The 18,509-nt window shown below is 35.6% G+C and overlaps 1 protein-coding gene across 5 annotated transcripts in view; it reads left to right on the top strand.

Annotated features, from left to right (window-relative positions):
• The window catches only part of LOC123531300 (integrin alpha-8-like), a 92,028-nt gene that overhangs the window by 66,552 nt on the left and 6,967 nt on the right, over positions 1-18,509 (top strand). For all 5 annotated transcript variants that reach the window (XM_053518431.1, XM_053518427.1, XM_053518428.1 and 2 more), the window contains 17 exons: positions 3,930-4,038; positions 5,279-5,376; positions 8,146-8,282; positions 8,930-9,046; positions 9,742-9,946; positions 10,345-10,476; positions 10,745-10,812; positions 11,185-11,332; positions 11,943-12,029; positions 12,410-12,489; positions 13,411-13,500; positions 13,691-13,787; positions 14,547-14,696; positions 15,900-16,064; positions 16,457-16,576; positions 17,039-17,152; positions 17,567-17,692. In XM_053518431.1, the coding sequence (XP_053374406.1) occupies positions 3,930-4,038; positions 5,279-5,376; positions 8,146-8,282; positions 8,930-9,046; positions 9,742-9,946; positions 10,345-10,476; positions 10,745-10,812; positions 11,185-11,332; positions 11,943-12,029; positions 12,410-12,489; positions 13,411-13,500; positions 13,691-13,787; positions 14,547-14,696; positions 15,900-16,064; positions 16,457-16,576; positions 17,039-17,152; positions 17,567-17,692 (2,043 nt within the window). The remainder of the gene's footprint in view (positions 1-3,929; positions 4,039-5,278; positions 5,377-8,145; positions 8,283-8,929; positions 9,047-9,741; positions 9,947-10,344; positions 10,477-10,744; positions 10,813-11,184; positions 11,333-11,942; positions 12,030-12,409; positions 12,490-13,410; positions 13,501-13,690; positions 13,788-14,546; positions 14,697-15,899; positions 16,065-16,456; positions 16,577-17,038; positions 17,153-17,566; positions 17,693-18,509) is intronic.

The following is an 18,509-nucleotide window of genomic DNA, read 5'->3' on the forward strand; positions in this document are numbered from 1 at the left end:
AGAACCACTTGACCCAGAATGTTGAAACTTAATAGGATGATTGGTCATGCAGAGTAGATGACCCCTAATGATTTTGGGGTCACTCTGTGAAAGGTCAAGGTCACAGGGGCCTGAACATTGAAAACCATTTCCGGTCAGTAACTTGAGAACCACTTGACCCAGAATGATGAAACTTCATAGGATGATTGGTCATGCAGAGAAGATGACCCCTAACGATTTTAGGGTCACTCTGTTAAAGGTCAAGGCCACAGGGGCCTGAACATGGAAAACCATTTCCAATCAATAACTTGAGAACCTCTCGACCCAGAATGTTGAAACTTCATAGGATGATTGTTCATGCAGAGTAAATGACCCCTATTGTTTTTGGGGTCACTCCGTTAAAGGTCAAGGTCACAGGGGCCTGAACATTGATAACCAGTTCCGATCAATAACTTGATAACCACTTGACCCAGAATGTTGAAACTTCATAGGATGATTGAACATGCAGAGTAGATGACCCCTATTGATTTTGGGGTCAGTCTATTAAAGGTCAAGGTCACAGTGGCCTGTTCATGTAAAATCATTTTTTGGAAATAACTTGAGAACCACTTGACCTACAATGTTGAAACTTAATAGGATGATTGGACATGCAGAGTAGATGACCCATATTTATTTTGAGGTCACTTGATCAAAGGTCAAGGTCACAGGAGCCTGAACAGTGACTTGAGAACCACTAGGCCAAGAGTGTTGAAATTTAGCAGGATGACTGGACATGCCAAGTAGATGATCCCTATTGCAGCCAATCATCAGTGTCTCTTTGACTTTCGCTCCTGACCCCTATTGACTTCTTGCCTATAGGACTTTGCATTGGGGGAGACATGCACCTTTTTACAAAAGCATTTTCTATAGTTCGTATTTATTTTTTGTCGGTTATTATCTTCCTTTTTTAGAGAGCACTACATTATAACTATAAGATATGCTGTAGTTTCTCCCCTTACCTTGCTTGAGGATAGACATCAATACTAATATAAAATAAATGTTCAAATTTTATTTTGCAAACATTGTCATGTACATGTACACACGAAACCCGTTATAACGTTACTCGATATACCGCGGTATTCATTATAACGCGGTAGCCGCTTGGCTTCGGAATTTTCGGAGGTTAAAAAAAAAAAAAACAAAAAAAAAAAACTGATTGGGCGGGACGTATGTTCTCCGTGACTAATTGATAAACGACATTGTGTCTGAAATCATTAGTCCTCCACCTCTGATTCATGTGGGGAAGTTGGCAGTTACTTGCGGAGAACAGGTTTGTACTGGTACAGAATCCAGGAACACTGGTTAGGTTAACTGCCCGCCGTAACATGACTGAAATACTGTTGAAAATTGGCGTTAAACCCAAACCAAACAAACAAAAACTTTGAAAAAAAAAAGAGTCTGCGGATGTTATTTAATTTGATCATAACCAGCGTTAAAACTGTATACTTTGTACTTAAACACCTTTGCCATGACAACTGTGACAAAAATCAATAATTGTCTGCTAGCTTACTTGTTTGCATATCGCCTTTGTTAAAGTTTGAATACATGTAGACATGTGACAATTAGGCAATCAGTACCGTGTCAAAATTAGATTGTTTGCATAACAAGCGTGTAACATTGGTCAGTCAACTATCAAACTGTTTAAGTTTGCACCAATTAAGCGGATGACATGAACACTTGAGTGAATAAAAAATCGAACAGCAGGCCCAGTTTTGTAATAAATTGCAGCCGTTTTTCGTAATCATCACACTCAGTACATCGAAGATTCGACACACTGAAAGCCATATTGAGATTGTTCTCCCTTTTTAATATCGTATTTTAACGACGGTGATTTAACAATTTTCTATGTTATAGATTTTCTTCATGTATTCAAAATTAAATTTTTTAAGACTGTCCGCATTTTTTCTCTTTTAGTTACATAAACCCCCAGTGCAATTGCAGTGCATATGTAATTCTCACGACCGCGCACTCCTCACACAGAGTTATATATGTTTACTTCCAGGATACACAATTCCAACTTTCTTTTAGAATCGCGACAAAATGAGAAGATGACACAGCGTTATAATTCTTTTAATGTATTTTTCAGTAACATTTAAGGTTAATAAATGTCCCGTTTATATGATTCTTTTTTCTTATTAACATAAAACAGCGTCCAAAATACGTCTAATACATTACCGGCGGGTGGGGTATTGCATATACCGCTGATACGATCAACCCGCGTTATAAATTTAACCCCGCTAGATCTGCGGGTCTCGAACCTTGGACCCCGACGACAGCGTTATAACAGGGTCCCAGTGTACAAGGGAAATATTGTACAGAACTAAAATCTTCGAAAGGAGAAACCGTCATTAATATCGCAAAATCAAAACAATACATACGGATTAATGCGTAAATTGTACCTACATAGCTTTGCTATCCTGCTATAATGTTTACAATTGAAAATTTGATAAACTGGACTGTTTGCTATTGTTAATCACACGTGATTAGCATATTTATTTAGAATAGTATGAGACAATAATGGCCAATATTAATATCCCAAGGTTTGGTCACCATTACTGATTTTCGTTCACCTACCTAATACATGTAGCTCTCGAACATAATCTTGAGTAAATATAAGTCTACAATTGTATAGTATTTGGTAAATGTTAATGATGATTTTTATTGTATCCGTAAATAAACAAATTAAAGATCATAGTTCTAAATGAAATATTTGTTTATTCATGTGCAAGAAGGCGCGTGTAATAGCCGACGTTACTCCGACGCCTCCGGCGCTTCTCCTGATTATTTCCGGTTTTCAATAATTTTTTATTCTTTATGTCTGTTCGCTATAACCGAAGGGTTTTCCATTGAATTTCGTACTTTGGGACTTGAAAAAGTGTTCCTTATAACCGAGTGTTCCTTATAACCGAGTTCCCTATAACCGAGGAGTTTTACATTGAATAAAGAAGGAATTAGATCGGGGAATTGAAAACTGTTCCTTATAACCGAGTGTTCCTTATATCCGAGTTCCTTATAAGTGAGGTTTACTGTACAATGAATTAACAAGTTGTGTTCTTTTGAAATTATTATATATTTTAATCTCCCATAAAAATCATGTTTTTGGTAATGTTTAATTTGATGAAACTCGAAAACTTGTAGAAAAAAGGGAAGTTTTGATTATAAACTGACTTTATACTAATTCGGTTCTGTTGAAATCATAGCTTAGTTTAATTCTAAGTCAGTAGATACTTTAACTTATTATACTAAATATTTATGTATTAACACAGTTATATGAAGACAATATGCAAGAATTACTAAACTGAATTAAAAATAATATTTCAGTTAAATTAAGAGTGTTCATTGCAACACTAGGGTTCAGATGGACCTTGAAAAGTCCTTAAATTTGATGCTATTCTTTGAAAACTTAAAAATGAGTAAAACTCTAAAAATGCTGAAAAATTATTTGAATTGTGAAAAAGAAAAATTGCTTGAATTTCACCCAAAATGTCTTGAAAAATACTCTGTCAGCATCAGCAACTTGTTTTGTCAAGAATGTGTTAAAAAGGGGAAAGAGAACAAAAATAGAAAGTAGTGATATTTGATCATTTTCTATCAGGTATGCATTAGTAGTGGTCATAAATAGAAGTTACACAGAGTTATACAGTTAGCACATGTTAAAATAATTACTATATATATATATAAATGAAATACTGCTGAAAACAGTGTTGGAAGAAAAAAAATCAGCTGAATTCTGTCCAGCATAAAATTGACAGAGCTTTGTGATGCAAGTGGAAGGTGCGAATACTGGTACAACAGACTGCAATCATCATGCAAAACAAGTTAAGTTGTTAGAGCATTCCCTAGTCATTGTAAAAAAATACATGTAAACAAATTAATTGTAAACTAAATTCTTATGTTTCTGTACTAAACAGAGTGGTATGTCACAGAAGAGGAAGGATATATTAGACGGCCATCATTCCCAGTCTAGGTTTGGTCTAGCAGTTGCAGCGATAGGTGATGTGGATTATGATGGATACAATGGTAAACAAATCTTTAAAATTATGTAACTTTTATGTGAGCTAGGAATAAAACTGACATCTTCATAGTTACATAATTTAGGAATAATACAAACAAATGTCCTGCCGCTTTTTAGCTCTACTATTCAAAGAATAGGTAGAGCTGTTGGACTCACCCATGCGCCAGCGTCCCGATTTGGTTTAGTTTTTATATGTAAACTGTTATCTCAGTAACCACTTATGGGAATGGATTGAAACTTCACACACTTCTTCATGGTGATTAACTGACTTTCATTGCACAGGTTCCATAACTCTATTTTGTTTCTGTTTTTTTTACAAAATTATGCCCCTTCTTCGACTTAGAAATTTTTGGTTAAGGTTTTATAATTATGTAAGCTGGTATCTCAGTACCCAATGATGGGAATGGATTGAAACTTAACACAATTGTTCACTGTCATGATTTGTTATGCAGTACACAGGTTCCATAACTCTACTTTGCATTTTTACAAAATTATACCCCTTTTTTGACTTAGCAGTTTTTTGGTTAAGTTTTTATATGTAAGCTGGTATCTCAGTACCCACTAATGGGAAAGGATTGAAACTTCACACACTTGTCCATTGTCATGAGCTGATATGCATTGTACAGGTTCCATAACTCTGTTTTGCAATTTTACAAAATCATGCCCCTTTTTCGACTTTAATATTCATTCAATTGACAAGACTGTTGAATAGTCGAGCATTGCTGTCCTCCGACAGCTCTTGTTGAATTTTCTTGTCATAATTCTATTAAGTGCTCTCACAAGAACTATAAAAATGATGGAGTTTGAAAACCAGTCTTAGAATGCAGGCTCACTATTGGTCCGTTCAAATATATTGCTTAAAATGATGGGATAAAGGGATTTGTCTCCAAACTGCACCCACTTGGATCTTTGACATTTCTTGAGAAAATAGTTATGAAAACTTTTTGAAAAAGTGTGTCAGAGAGGTATAGCTGTATTAGAAAATGTTAAAATATAGAAGTTAGTAACTATAGTGGGAATGCTTGTGAGGTAGGTAAGATGTTCACTTATAAATCCTCTCAGAGGTTGTTTGTTCAGACACAGCTTAGATCTCTTGTTACCCCTCATTTGACACCAGTACCAGATAATCCAGGAAGCTGATTGAGCATTATTAAAAGAAGCTTTAATTTTTTCTACACAATAGATTGAAAATAGATTAGCATGAACTATACTAACAGTTGCTTTTGTTTTGTTTTTCTACCTCAGATATTGCCATAGGGGCGCCGTACGGAGGTGAGAATGGTAGAGGTGTGGTTTATATCTACCATGGTTCTATGAAAGGAATAATAACTGATGTACAACAGGTATATAATTTGATATTTTGCGACTTTATTCTTGGCTATTCTTGATTTGTTTCGTTCATTTTACAATTTCACTTCACAAATAAATTTATGTCCATATACCACTTATTAGACCCTTCTGAAGTTTTCATTTTTATGCCCCCGAAGGGAGGCATATTAGTTTTCAACTGTCCGTCGGTTTGTTAGTTCGTTCGTTTGTTCGTCACAACGTTAACTTTTTGCATGAAGGCACTTTACTCATGAACCACTGCACCCAGGACCTTCAAACGTCACATGCTGATAGTACTTATTGAGCACACGACCCCTACTGACTTTGGGGTCACCAGGTCAAAGGTCAAGGTGCTGCAGGGGCATTTGTCACCATTAGTGACAGCTCTTGTTTATTTTCATAAATGACCAAACCTGTATATATATATAGAGAGAGAGAGAGAGAGAGAGAGAGAGAGAGAGAGAGAGAGAGAGTTAAATACCATGTTTAGGTTAGACTTTACAGGTAATTTTTAGAATTCAGTCAAGTTATACATTACAAATTTTGAAATTAATAAGAAATGAAACTGGTGGTCTTAATTACCAATTTGACTATTATTTATCTGAAATATACACGATACACTATATACAAGATGGTTTTGTTTCCAAGTTTTTCTGGAAGCTCAACATAAGCTTAATATAGTTATTATTTCAATACTCGAAAAGATTACAACTAAACCATGCTTTGTACCTTTTAATTACTACACGATAAGATTTTATATTATAATGTTAATATTTCAATATGTTACAAATCAAACAAATAAAATATTTACTAAATGAATACAAGGTTGGGTAATTATTGGCCGCTCAAAAAACAAAGATGTACTTGACGAGGTATCTTGCCAAGTATGTGAATGAAGTAACCAGAAGGAGAGCAGGCGCGTCTAGCTAAAATTTGCAAACTATTACAATGAAACTCTGCACTGTCACATAATTTACACTCTCATAACGTGGTAGCAAAACCGGCTAATTTCAACATAACGTAACTGTACTGTCGGACATAACAAGGTAGCAATACTGACTAGCTTAAACATAATGTGGCAATGCACGGCAACTTCGGTGCCAGTAGTCACGGTATGATAGTTACCAGACACGACCAGGTATCCAGGAATGACGGGTCAACACATACCAAAACCACTGCGTGAAGGAAAGCAGTAAGTTGCATGCTAGAGGGTTGATAACGCAATACAAAGCAATACGAAATACAAAGCAATACGCAATACAAAACTAGATTTCGCCAGGTACTATGGGCAAAACCTGTTCAACCCGAGCCACATAACAACATAAGAGTAACACACGCCGAAAATACAGTGCTTTGTAAGTTCTCGCCAGACAATAGATGTATTTTTATGAAACAATATTTATTTCCAAATTATACTTATCAGTTTATTGTAAACTAATGTAAGCAGACACGCCTGATCACCTTCCGGTTTATAGAATTTTCCGCCACAATAAATTGAAACAATTTATCCCCCAAAATTCTATCTAATTAAATGTTAAATTTATACAATGCTTGAACATGGAATCTTAAGCATTTATGTTTACTAAATAGTCATACTTATATTAGCTTTCTAATTGAATCTCTTAAATAATCTAGGTAGAATTCTAACCCTACGAGATTTAAATGAACGCTGTTATTTCTAAAAAAGGCTGTTTCTGCGTCAATATCAGGGCTGATGACGTCACTTTTCCCTGATTCTATTACTTTTTTCCGCGCTATGCGGTTAAGGCGTTTTCTTTTCTTTTCAATTGGCCTTTTACCGCCTAATGCCCCTTGTCAGTTTTGTCTCTCTAATATATCTATTCAAACTATTGTTGTATTTGAGAATGCTTCACATAAATAGTTTATCTCTGTCTCAATCATTCCTCTTAATTCACAAGTATTTTCGTATACTAGGTCATTTCCACCTAAATTAATGTATATTATTGAAGGAGGAGATGAAAGTAAGACCTGAGTTTCAATTGAATGTCTGAAACCTCTCCAACAAAGACCTCTGACTGCCCACCAAGCAATAGAAATGTTCGGGATACTAAGATTTGGTTTCCTAGTCATCTTTGCATGTTCACCGGCCCAATACGGGATAGAGTCACCCAGAACCCATACGTCGGCATCTGTTTGTGGCAACCTCTCGTCTACAGCATCCTCGAGGTCAGCCACAGGCCTTTTCTGCCACCTGGTGCCCCTGATGTCCCCATGACCTTGGTCATTCTGCTTCTCTCTGGCAGCATTCCTTCTCAAGTTACACTGGGCATTCTGCACATTCACCTCCTCGTCCTGCTCAATGGCTCTCTGCTGCCTTTCCTGCTCAACGGCTCTCTCCTGCTCAACGGCTCTCTCCTGTCTCGGCATATGCCTAGCCTGTTCCTGTCTTCGTTGACCGCGTGGCATTTTCAAGCTTTTAAAGTCAAACTTGATAACTTGAATACAACTGTGTAGTATTATACATGTAAGTTTTCTCTTGATACAACCATGTAGCAATACAAAGTGAACGAAGCGCACAGGTTTAGCGGTATTTATTGTAAACTACCTGTTCATGCATATTAGCTTGAAGTACGCCGGTACCCAGAAGATAAAGAAGAGCTACGGAACCAGTTGTTCATCGATATTATTTTGCTTAGCAGCCAATAACGTGAATTCTCGAAAATAAATAAAATTATTTTTATTCAAAATAATTTACATTATCAGTGTAAAGTTAGTTTCATTAAAACAGTTTATCAGCAGCTAAGGAAATTTATATATTTTAGGCTATAAAAGCAGATGATGTTTTGTCGGGAACAGAAACATTTGGCTGGTCGATTGCTGGAGGTATTGATATGGATGACAACGAATATCCAGATATGCTTGTAGGGGCACAGAATTCTAATAAGGCAGCTTTTCTGAGGTAACTGTGAAAATATTTGATTTGTGCTACTTTAGAAATTTAGAAAGTTTCCCGTCCTCCGTCATGTGGAGAAACAGGCTAATTCTGGCAAGGAACCCTGGAACACGTAGTAGGCTAGTCGGCAGCTGTATACTGTGAAATAATTTTATTTGAGCCATGCCATGAGAAAACCAACATAGTGGGTTTGCGACCAGCATGGATCCAGACCAGCCTGCGCATCTGCGCAGTCTGGGCAGGATCAATGCTGTTCGCTTTTAAAGCCTATTGGAATTGGAGAAAATGTTAGCGAACAGCATGGATCCTGACCAGACTACGTGGATGCGCAGGCTGGTCTGGATCCATGCTGGTCGCAAACCCACTATGTTGGTTTTCTCATTGCATGGCTCAATTTTCTTTTGCAAGCATGAAATTTTGAAAGTTTTGGCCAAAACGTTTATCTCGGTGTTTTCTCAATATTACTGAACTTATGTTGAATAGATTGAGTTATGGCATGCAATAAAGAAAAGTAGTTCCATGGTTTTTTTCATATTATTGCTTTTATACAACTGAGAATTACTGGAAGCATTTTCTGTTTGTTTCTGATTTTGAAATAAATGTCTTTTAAAGGTTTAGAAGTGTAAGTAACTAAATTTCTGTATAAATTTCAGGAGTCGACCAGTAGTGAGAGTAACTCCCACTATAAGAATTGACCCACAGAATATCACCCTTGGGCCAGAGACTGAGAACTGTGTCATCGGGAGTGACAAACCAGAGAAAGTTACATGGTAAGTCAGTGTGGCGGTGTGGATAAAGTGTATACTGCTCCTTTGGAAGGTCGCTGGTCTGAATCTTGCTAGGGTTGCAACAACCACATCTGTTACAGTTAAGCTTGAAGGTTTCTTTGCAATGGAGCTAAAACTAAATCATACTGTATGCTAATATTATGCCAGTGACACTAAGTACCTGGCTAAAAGAAAGAGCAAGTCGAATGGTATTTTATAAATATTTCTGCTGCCAAGCAGTACTCCTAAAAGCCTGTAACAACACGGTAAAATAATTGTTATTCTTGGGGAACTTATTTTCATGGAGTTCGAGGTTCGAATAAATCCAGGAAAATAAATTCCAAGAAATAAAATTTCCATTCATTTTATCATCCAGGTTGAAATCTGTGAAATCATGAAAAGCACAGAGTTTCATTCCAACAAGTATTAATGTTTTCTCAATAGATAGTTATTGAATGACTTGCCAGTCAGTTGTCAAAACTGTAACATGAGGTCCTAAAAACAGAGGGCTTATAGTTCTGACTTGACCAGCAAGCCATTCCGTCACTTTTGTTACATGCCTTCAAATTGAAATGGATTTTCATATTTTTCTATTTCTTCAGGGTTTATCTTGAGCTCAGCAAATTTCTTATTGAACTGTAGACATGTCAGTAACACAATGGACAGGCAGTCTTGTAATAATGTGTTTTATTTCACAGTGTGACCGTGTACACTTGCTTACTCTACACTGGTATTGGTGTTCCGGACAAACTAGACTTTGAACTCACACTCAAGTTTGACACATTAAAGAATGACTCGAGTCGTGTTTACTACCTCCATGCAGAGACTGCAAGAGAAGAAAGCAAGATTATTGAAGCATATAAAAACAACCAGAAATGCTTCACTTTCTTTGGATATTTGGTGGTAAGATAAATTATTCTATGATATTTGACCTGAACGAGATTCAGTTTATTGCAAAACCCTCAGAAATAGTATTAACATTGTGACATGTGATGTCGCTGCAATTTCACACTTTTCTTAATATTATATAACTTTAAGTTTATACATAAATTGAGAATTACTGACTTTAAAGCCGACAAATGTACATTATGATAAAGACACTAAGGAGGAATCATATTTGGTCATGGACTTATTTTTCTGTGGTCCTTCATTATTAAATTAGAATTAACACTTGTGGTCTTAAGAATCAGATGGTCTCTTTTCACACATCATCTTAAGCATATGTTTGACTGGAGATTTTGAAGTTTCTGGCTAATTATTTTCAGTTGTTACGAATTTAATGAATACATTTTTTGTTGTAGAAAAATGTTAGAGACAAGTTGACTCCTATTGTTGCTGACTTTAGTTTCGACATTCATGAACGGACATCTCGATCTCGGAGAGAAGTAAAACCAATATTGAACATGCGTATACCAACAACAGTACAAGCTGCGGTAAGAACTTGTATGACTATAACATCAAAATTGTGATATAAATTTTAGAATCTGATATTCTGCTTGGTCTTAAAAGAGCCTACACAGTGACCCAGGTATGAGATGACTGGATACAAAATGGCTGCAAACTCGATTCCCCACTCCTTCAGTTATAATTACTTACACAAAGTATTAGTATGTCTGGTATTTATGGTTCTGTTGTCATCATTTTTCTTAGCTGAAAGTTTGTTATTAGTTCTGTTTCTCATGTTTTTCTACTGCATTTCAGGCTAATATAAGTAAAAACTGTGGTCCAGATAATGTTTGCATACCAGATCTGTCAGTTACAGCTTTACAGTAAGTTCGCAGTTTTTCTTTTACATACTAAAATATTTACAGTTATATAAAATTTTCAAGGCGTAATTTAAGAGGAATTTTGAGGCCTTAACATATATATCAGTGTTCTTTGGTAAGAAAAATCACACCAATACTTGTGTTCATTCTTCATATGCAGTCTGTAATAAGATTTGGTCATTTTGCACAGGTTGAGCTGTATGTCTATATCTCAACAGTCATAATTCTAACCTGCCATCTCAGTTCAAAATCATATCACTCAAGTCGACACTATTACATCTCTATATTACTTTCTTGGACCAAAAATGACGAGTTTTCAGATAAGACAGATAAAAGCATTTGGACATGATACAAAATATTTGTTTTAAATTACAGGACACGAGATTCATACACACTGGGTGAGGATGAAAAGATTGAAGTCCTAGTGTTTGTCGAGAATCGTGGAGAAGATGCATTCGAATCCATGTTAAATATATCATTTCCACCGGGAGTCACTTTTTACAAGACCAAAAATAAAAAATATGTAAGTTACAGGATTAAGTTCTTTTGTTGAGTTATTATAACCCTGGATATGGTTACATTCTCTAAAACATGAATAGTTGTGCAAATTTTCTATTGTTCTGTATTTTTGCTTGGGGTACATATGAAGATCCAACATCGTCTGACAGGTAACTCCCGGGCAAAGCTGTAACCAAAGATGATGGGCAAGTATTCTGAAGTGAATACCCTCAACCATTTGATCTTGGGTGTGCTGAATATGCAATGTTTTTTATAAATTTTGGACCACACAAATATGCAATTATCATGCTTTTGTTGGAGGTGACACTTGTGGTCCCTCCTCCAAAGTTGTGTGTCCCTCTGTGCTACTATCTGATGCTTTGTTTTCTGGCAACTCATTTTACAAATTCAAAGGAGTAATGCCTCCAGAAGTGCATACCAATACCAAAATTTTCAAAATGCTTATAAATATTTATAAAGGACTTAAAATGATTTCTTTAAAGAAGTTGAAAACTTGGTGTTGGGGTCAGCTTTTTTGCTAAATCGATACTCGCTTTTTGGCATTGTATCATTGTGTACCATATGTAAACATGTTTTCATAGATTTTATTACATACAGCTCTTGCTATATTTCAGGAAATTCCAATGTTCTGTGATTCATCATCAAGAAATGCATCATTTGTGTATTGTGACCTTGGTAACCCATTACCTGCAAAATCTAGGGTAAATACATTATTATTATTATGTTTTATAACATTTGTTTGCATTTTGAAAGAATAATGTTATAAATTGTAGTCTGCTGTCTAATACATTAAATTTGTTTTTCACCTGTATTTCATGTTGAGAAACTTTCAGTTTTTTGTAAAGTAAATATTTGCTCATGTTCTTCTAGTACATCATCATTATCTGCTTAATGCAATGAGAATAACATACAGGTTAAGTGGAGCCAAGAAAAGTTAAAATCCATAAATGTTATAGATATATTGCACATTGTAACACTTGTTAAAATTAAGGTTTTAGTGTACAAAAATTTCTCTCCACCAAAATTCTCACCACCAAAGCTTTAACTTGAAGAACTTAAAGCTGTTTTTGTTTTTTTGCAGACCAACTTTACACTGATAGCAACTCCAAAGTCTTTGAATGGTACAGTGCCTGAGCTGATCTTGAGACTAGAAGTGAACAGGTATTGTACTAAGCAACTGCTTAAATTTGACCAATGATGAGACTTATAAAACCCCTCATGTCCCCCAGCAACTCTGTTATACATTGATTGGACATCATAATCCCAAAGGACCAGAAAATATAATAAGAGGAGTCCAAGATCTTAAATAAATATGAGCCGTGCCACGGGAAAACCAACATAGTGGGTATGCGACCAGCATGGATCCAGACCAGCCTGCGCATCCGGGCAGTCTGGTCAGGATCCATGCTGTTCGCTAATAGTTTCTCCAATTCCAATAGGCTTTAAAAGCGAACAGCATGGAGCCTGACCAGACTGCGCGGATGCGCAGGCTGGTCTGGATCCATGCTGGTCGCATACCCACTATGTTGGTTTTCTCATGGCATGGCTCATATGTATATGCATGGCTATATTGTGTGACATTGTGGTGTTTTGAATATTGACACATTAGGTGCTATCCCAAAGACCCAGAAAATATAACAACACTGAGCCCAATGCTTCAGATTTAAATCTTATACATAGATTTTAAACATGTATGGAAAGATCATGTAAAGGTGCCGTGTTCTGAATATTGAGACATTAGACAATTATTGACAAAAAAAATATGCATCCTCTGCAAGACATAGAATGGAAGTGTAACCTTGCTGATTATAATTGTGTATACAGTTTGTATCTAATTTCAAGCAGCCCATTTTGAAAAATGATGGCCATCTTAAAGTAGGAATATATTTTTGGTCCCACTTCATATTTGAAATTCCCATCATCTAAGACAAATTCACTTGAAGTTTCATGTTTGTATCACCATTTACATTTATTTCCTTATTTCTACTCCACAAAATGTTTGAAAATTGAGTAGGAATTGGAGCAAACATAGACAAAAAATGTTAAATGCAATTCTGAGTTATGAAATTTAATCATTTTCAGTTCGAATGCAGAGAATAGGACAGATATGCTGAACAACAAAGCTTTAGTTAGCATACCTATTCAGCAGAGGGCCAATATTAGACTAGGAGGGTAAGTTCACATTTGAATATTTAATAATAATTGGTTACAAGGAGACTGTTGCACTGGTATGGAGTTTGAATATACATTTAACAAGTTTAAAGATAATACTTTTACTCACAGCTAAAGAAAAAAATCCCAAAGTATTATTACCTGATTCAGATATCTTTTCCCTAAATAAACTTTTTGTTTGTATTCATAGGAGATCTAGACCTGAGCAGTATATCTACACAGAATCTGAAGTTCGACTGTACAGAGGTTCAGCGAAAGTTGGACCAGTTCTAGAACATGAGTACATTGTAAGTATACTACAGAAAGATGTGATAAATGATCTCCTCCACAGTGCAAAAACTGACTATCTGCATTCACATAAGACATGCAGATAACCACTTTTTATGCTGAAGTAACAAAAAGTTCAGAATATTGCAGTTTTTCTTGAAAAAAAGGAATTTTTCTATAATGGTAATGGAGTGTACAGTTCTGAGATGACCTGGGTAGTACAGGATAAAAAGATCGCAAGTTCAGGGGGCCTTCATTGCCGAGCGGTTAAAGTTGCTGACTTAAATCATTTGCCCTTCACTGATGTGGTTTCATACATCGCTTGGGGTAAAGAATTCTTTGAGGAAGCCATCCAGGTGGCTTACAGAAGGTCATTGGTTCTACATGACGAATTTATACATGTAAGAGCACCTGGCATCTTCCTACACCTACATAATAAAAAGTTGGAAAAGTTACCATATTATTATAATTATCATATAATTGTGTCGGTGTGAGTCTTAACCCAACAAAAAGAAAAGGGTCACAAGTTCAATCCTCAGGTGAGAAGAAATTTTTCCTCTGATTTAGTTGTCAGTAATTTGAAAATATGTCAGTACTGTTACAAAATCCATGAACAGTTGCATAGTTGACCAGACAGCCATTGCGTAACTAAAATACTTTTGATAATATTATCAGACCATCTCTAGTGGTTTGAATCAGGATCAAATGACCCTTCATTTTGGCAATTTCATGTACCGGTACAGACCAGTTATTTTGAAAATATGTTTTATCTATGACAGTTAAATAATCGTGGACCAAGTGGTGTGAAAACAAGCCTGATCAAGATTGATTGGCCAGGTGAGGATGAGAATGGTTTGAAGTACCTTGACTTGATGGAGGATCCGATTGTGTCGAGAACCGATATCAGCTGCCGTATATACAATACATCGGTAAGAAACCCTCATTTTATTTTTCATACATGAAAAAGATGGAGTGGAATGTCTGAAGAGTGATTTTAGATGTAACATTGGGTTTTGTTATATGGCATAAGCTAAACACTATCCAGGTTATGTATGATTGTTTTATAGGAAGTGAAGGACTTAAGGCTAGGTAAATTATCAAAATACTTTTGGCATATGAAAGTTGGATTTCTATAACTGCAAGATGGTAGTCTCATTGAATGAAGAGGAATTGTATGTGAAATAGAGTCAGGTTAAAATTTTATGAGAGAAACTGTAATATTCTACAGTAAAATGCTGTTATCCTAGAGTTGCAATGGGATGAACAATATGCTTCAGTTACCCATGATTTTAAATGCAAAAAGAAAGTACTAAAATGGTCATGCAGTATGCTTGTTTTATAGGAATATGAGGATGAAAATAATACTGTAAGTGAAAGAACACTCACTGAGATTCTTTTGTTTTAAGTACAAGCACACGTATATTTCAACCACTTTCCACCTTGATGTACATTTGTATCCTCATTTCATTGTTATTACTTGCTTATTCTTACTTTTTCATATTCACTGCACAATACATTTTATCTTTCTCTACTTTATCTACATATTAATTATGAATTAATAATTAATTAGTTCTTTGCTTCTATTGGGTGTGTACTGCATGTACCTGTTGTCCTTTTTAAAGGAAGATGGAAAGAACATGACTGTACAGTTATAGGGATTCAATTTATTTATTTATTTGTGCAGTTTTTTTGCCCTTGGTGTCAAAAACCTCGGATGCATATAATGTTTGAACTGTCTGTCAGTCTGTTTGTCACATTTTCTTGTTTTCATCCAATTCAAATGGAACTTGGTATCCATCATCAGCAAGAAGTAGACATCCAATATTGTTGGGAATTTCATGTCTGATTGTTTTACAATTGGCCCCATTTTTGGCTTGATTCTGTGCATCATTTCGAGGAGGAATGTTCATCATCCCTGTTATGTATCGTAAAATATAATTAATCTTTAAGGGCATATCTTTTCTTAATTTTAGCCATATTTGCTGTTTTTGGGGGACAAAGTTATATAATAAGTAGTATAACATAAGTTTGTAGAAGTTTTAACATTAAGAATTACTTGTGTCGGTGTTCCATGAAATCAGCATTTTGGGGAAATTACTAAAGATTTAAAGGTATACAAATGTATATTGTAGGTTACAACATACTCTGATAAACCTGGCAGTCCTGTGGTCGTACATCAGAGAAATGTTGACGGTGAAAATCAGTTGAAACGACATACAAGGGAGACAACTGATGAAAGTGACAGTAAGGATAAACGTGATGTTGAAAAAAGATCCAGTAAAGAATTTAAAAGAATTGTAAGTAGTTACTACTATCTAGTGTGAAGTTATTTAGTTGTAAGCACAAGGCTTCCTGGTTTTGGTGAAAACATCATATATTCATGGATTTAAACTTTCAACCATAAAATAAATGAGATTTTGTTTATGGATTGAATCAACCACAAAGTCCACAAACATTGGTCCCTCATAAGAAGTCTGCAGTAGAATTGACTTTGTCTGAAGTATGTAAAGAAAGAAAAATGTTGGAAAGCTAATATAACTTGTTTTATAAATTTGATATGAAAAGTCTCTTATATCTTCAATTTTATTTTGACATTTTATACATGTTTTCTGTCTTGTTAAAAAAGTTGCTGTAGTTTGTGATGTTCATGTGGGGGTGATTTTTGTCTAACATTTTGTGTATATTTCAGGGTTGTGTAGAGGGAAAAGCAGGTTGTGTATATATACATTGTACAGTTGGGTACATGGAACCAGAGGATATTGTCAAAATAAAAATCAGGTCAAAAATATGGACCAGCTCTCTCATTAATGTAAGTGAAACATACTTTGTGGTTTGAAAATGCGAGGGAACCTGTTCAATTTGTATTTATAATAATAATATTTAAACCTCTCTGATGCAATAAATGTAGCTTCCTTGTCCGAGTTGTTAAGATCACTGACTACCAGTCACTCACCTATCACATACATGGGTTCAAGTGCTGGGATTGCAGAAGGTGGATGGTTCCACACCTGCCAGAAATATTGTCAGTAGGAGCCACTGGTCTTCCAGTGAAAATGAAATGAATTTGATTTTAATTCATTCATTGGAATTTAATGTTGTGGTTTGAAAGACTTGTGCAGCTTGGGTTTTCAGTAAGTCAGCAAGTAACATGAGACTGATAGTAAGTGGGGGCATCTGTACTTTGTGGACATGTTAATTAAGTTAGCACTAGTTTAACTGTATGTAACAATATTTATGCTTTTATTTTAAGTTTGCAATTGTTCTGTTTCAGAAAAAAATAGACCAACCATTTTTCTTTGTGTCGAAGGGGACAGCAGAAGTTTTATCAATGCCTTTCCCTAACATGAAAGTAGCAGCAGGGACCTACACTAGGACAACTTTTGATGTAAGTTATGTCTATGTTATATTAATGTTATCTGTCATGTGTTTGCGAATCGGATAGAAATATCCATCCCGAGGGCACCTGTGCATTGGGTGGAAACAAAGCTTGTCAAGTTTTGCCGGCATGGGTAAAATCACCAGAAATGCCAGTCCGTTGTGCAAGAATATGTAATGAAACCTCGTATAAGGGGGAATAGAAGCCTGTTGGTAAGGATGTTTTTAGAGTTTGTAGGTTTGTGTTAATTCATGACCATTTTACATCAGAGGAATCATGTATGTGTCTTTATAAGGTAGCAAGATTGAGACATTTATTTCAGATGTGGTAGAGTTGTCACTTTCGTAGAAGAAGTGTTTACTTGAAAACAAATAACTGAAAAATGTGTAAATTACTGTGTTAAATAAATTATTTCTATTTTAGGTAACTACGTATGTGAATCCAGAACGGTTACATCCTAAGCGTAAGGGTATAGAACCATGGATAATTGGAGTAGCAGTGTCTGCAGGGTTACTTCTCCTTTTCTTACTCATTGTGCTTTTGTGGTGGGTAAGTACAAGTATTGAGTTTTATGAAATTCTTTCAAAGTTTCTTTTAGCATTCAGGGTTAACACTTACCTTGAAAAGTCAGGGAAAAATGATTTTTTTTTTCAAGGTCAGTGAATTGTCAGGAAAATCTTGATAATGGTCAGTGAAAAAGTAAATTTAAGAAAAGTCAGGAAAAAATGAAATTCTGGGTTGATGTTTAAAATGTTCAGTGGCTATGGCAGTCTTCAAGTAGTATTTATAAGTATTTCCAAACATGTTTTGGTGTAATTGTGTATAAACATGATTTAAATGTGTTTAAATCAATTTCGTTTTTATTTAATTTTGAAGACTGAAAGGCTTTGCAACCCTTAAAAGGGTAGGTTGGACTGCTGTAGGGGAGGAGGAGGCCGAAAATATATGGTGATATTGGTCAGTGAAAAGTATGGTTTAGTCAGGGAAAAGTCAGAAAATTTCATTTTCTCAACTAAGTGGCAACCCTGAGCAAACTGTAAATATGCTACAAGTATGCAAGCCGAGTATTGCTAATATCATCCAGCTGCCAAACAATCTCTTTATTCATTGTAAATGTCAAAGGGTGAGACATATTTTGATCTGGAGTTAGACTTGAACAGAAACCAGTTTACGTCATATTGCAACTTTCCAGCTTCAGTTGGTTGACAGAAGCTCCAGGGTGCCCCGCTGCAGATTTCAGTCCTAGGTGGGCACTTGGTAGAACCATCCGCCTTCCACAAGCCAAGCGAAAGAATTCTACATCTTATTCATGCATGTTCCGCATGAGTGGATAACTTCTGCATGTACATGAACAAATTATAATGGC

Source organism: Mercenaria mercenaria, chromosome 11, assembly GCF_021730395.1.
Source record: "Mercenaria mercenaria strain notata chromosome 11, MADL_Memer_1, whole genome shotgun sequence".
Taxonomy (NCBI): Eukaryota; Metazoa; Mollusca; class Bivalvia; order Venerida; family Veneridae; genus Mercenaria; species Mercenaria mercenaria.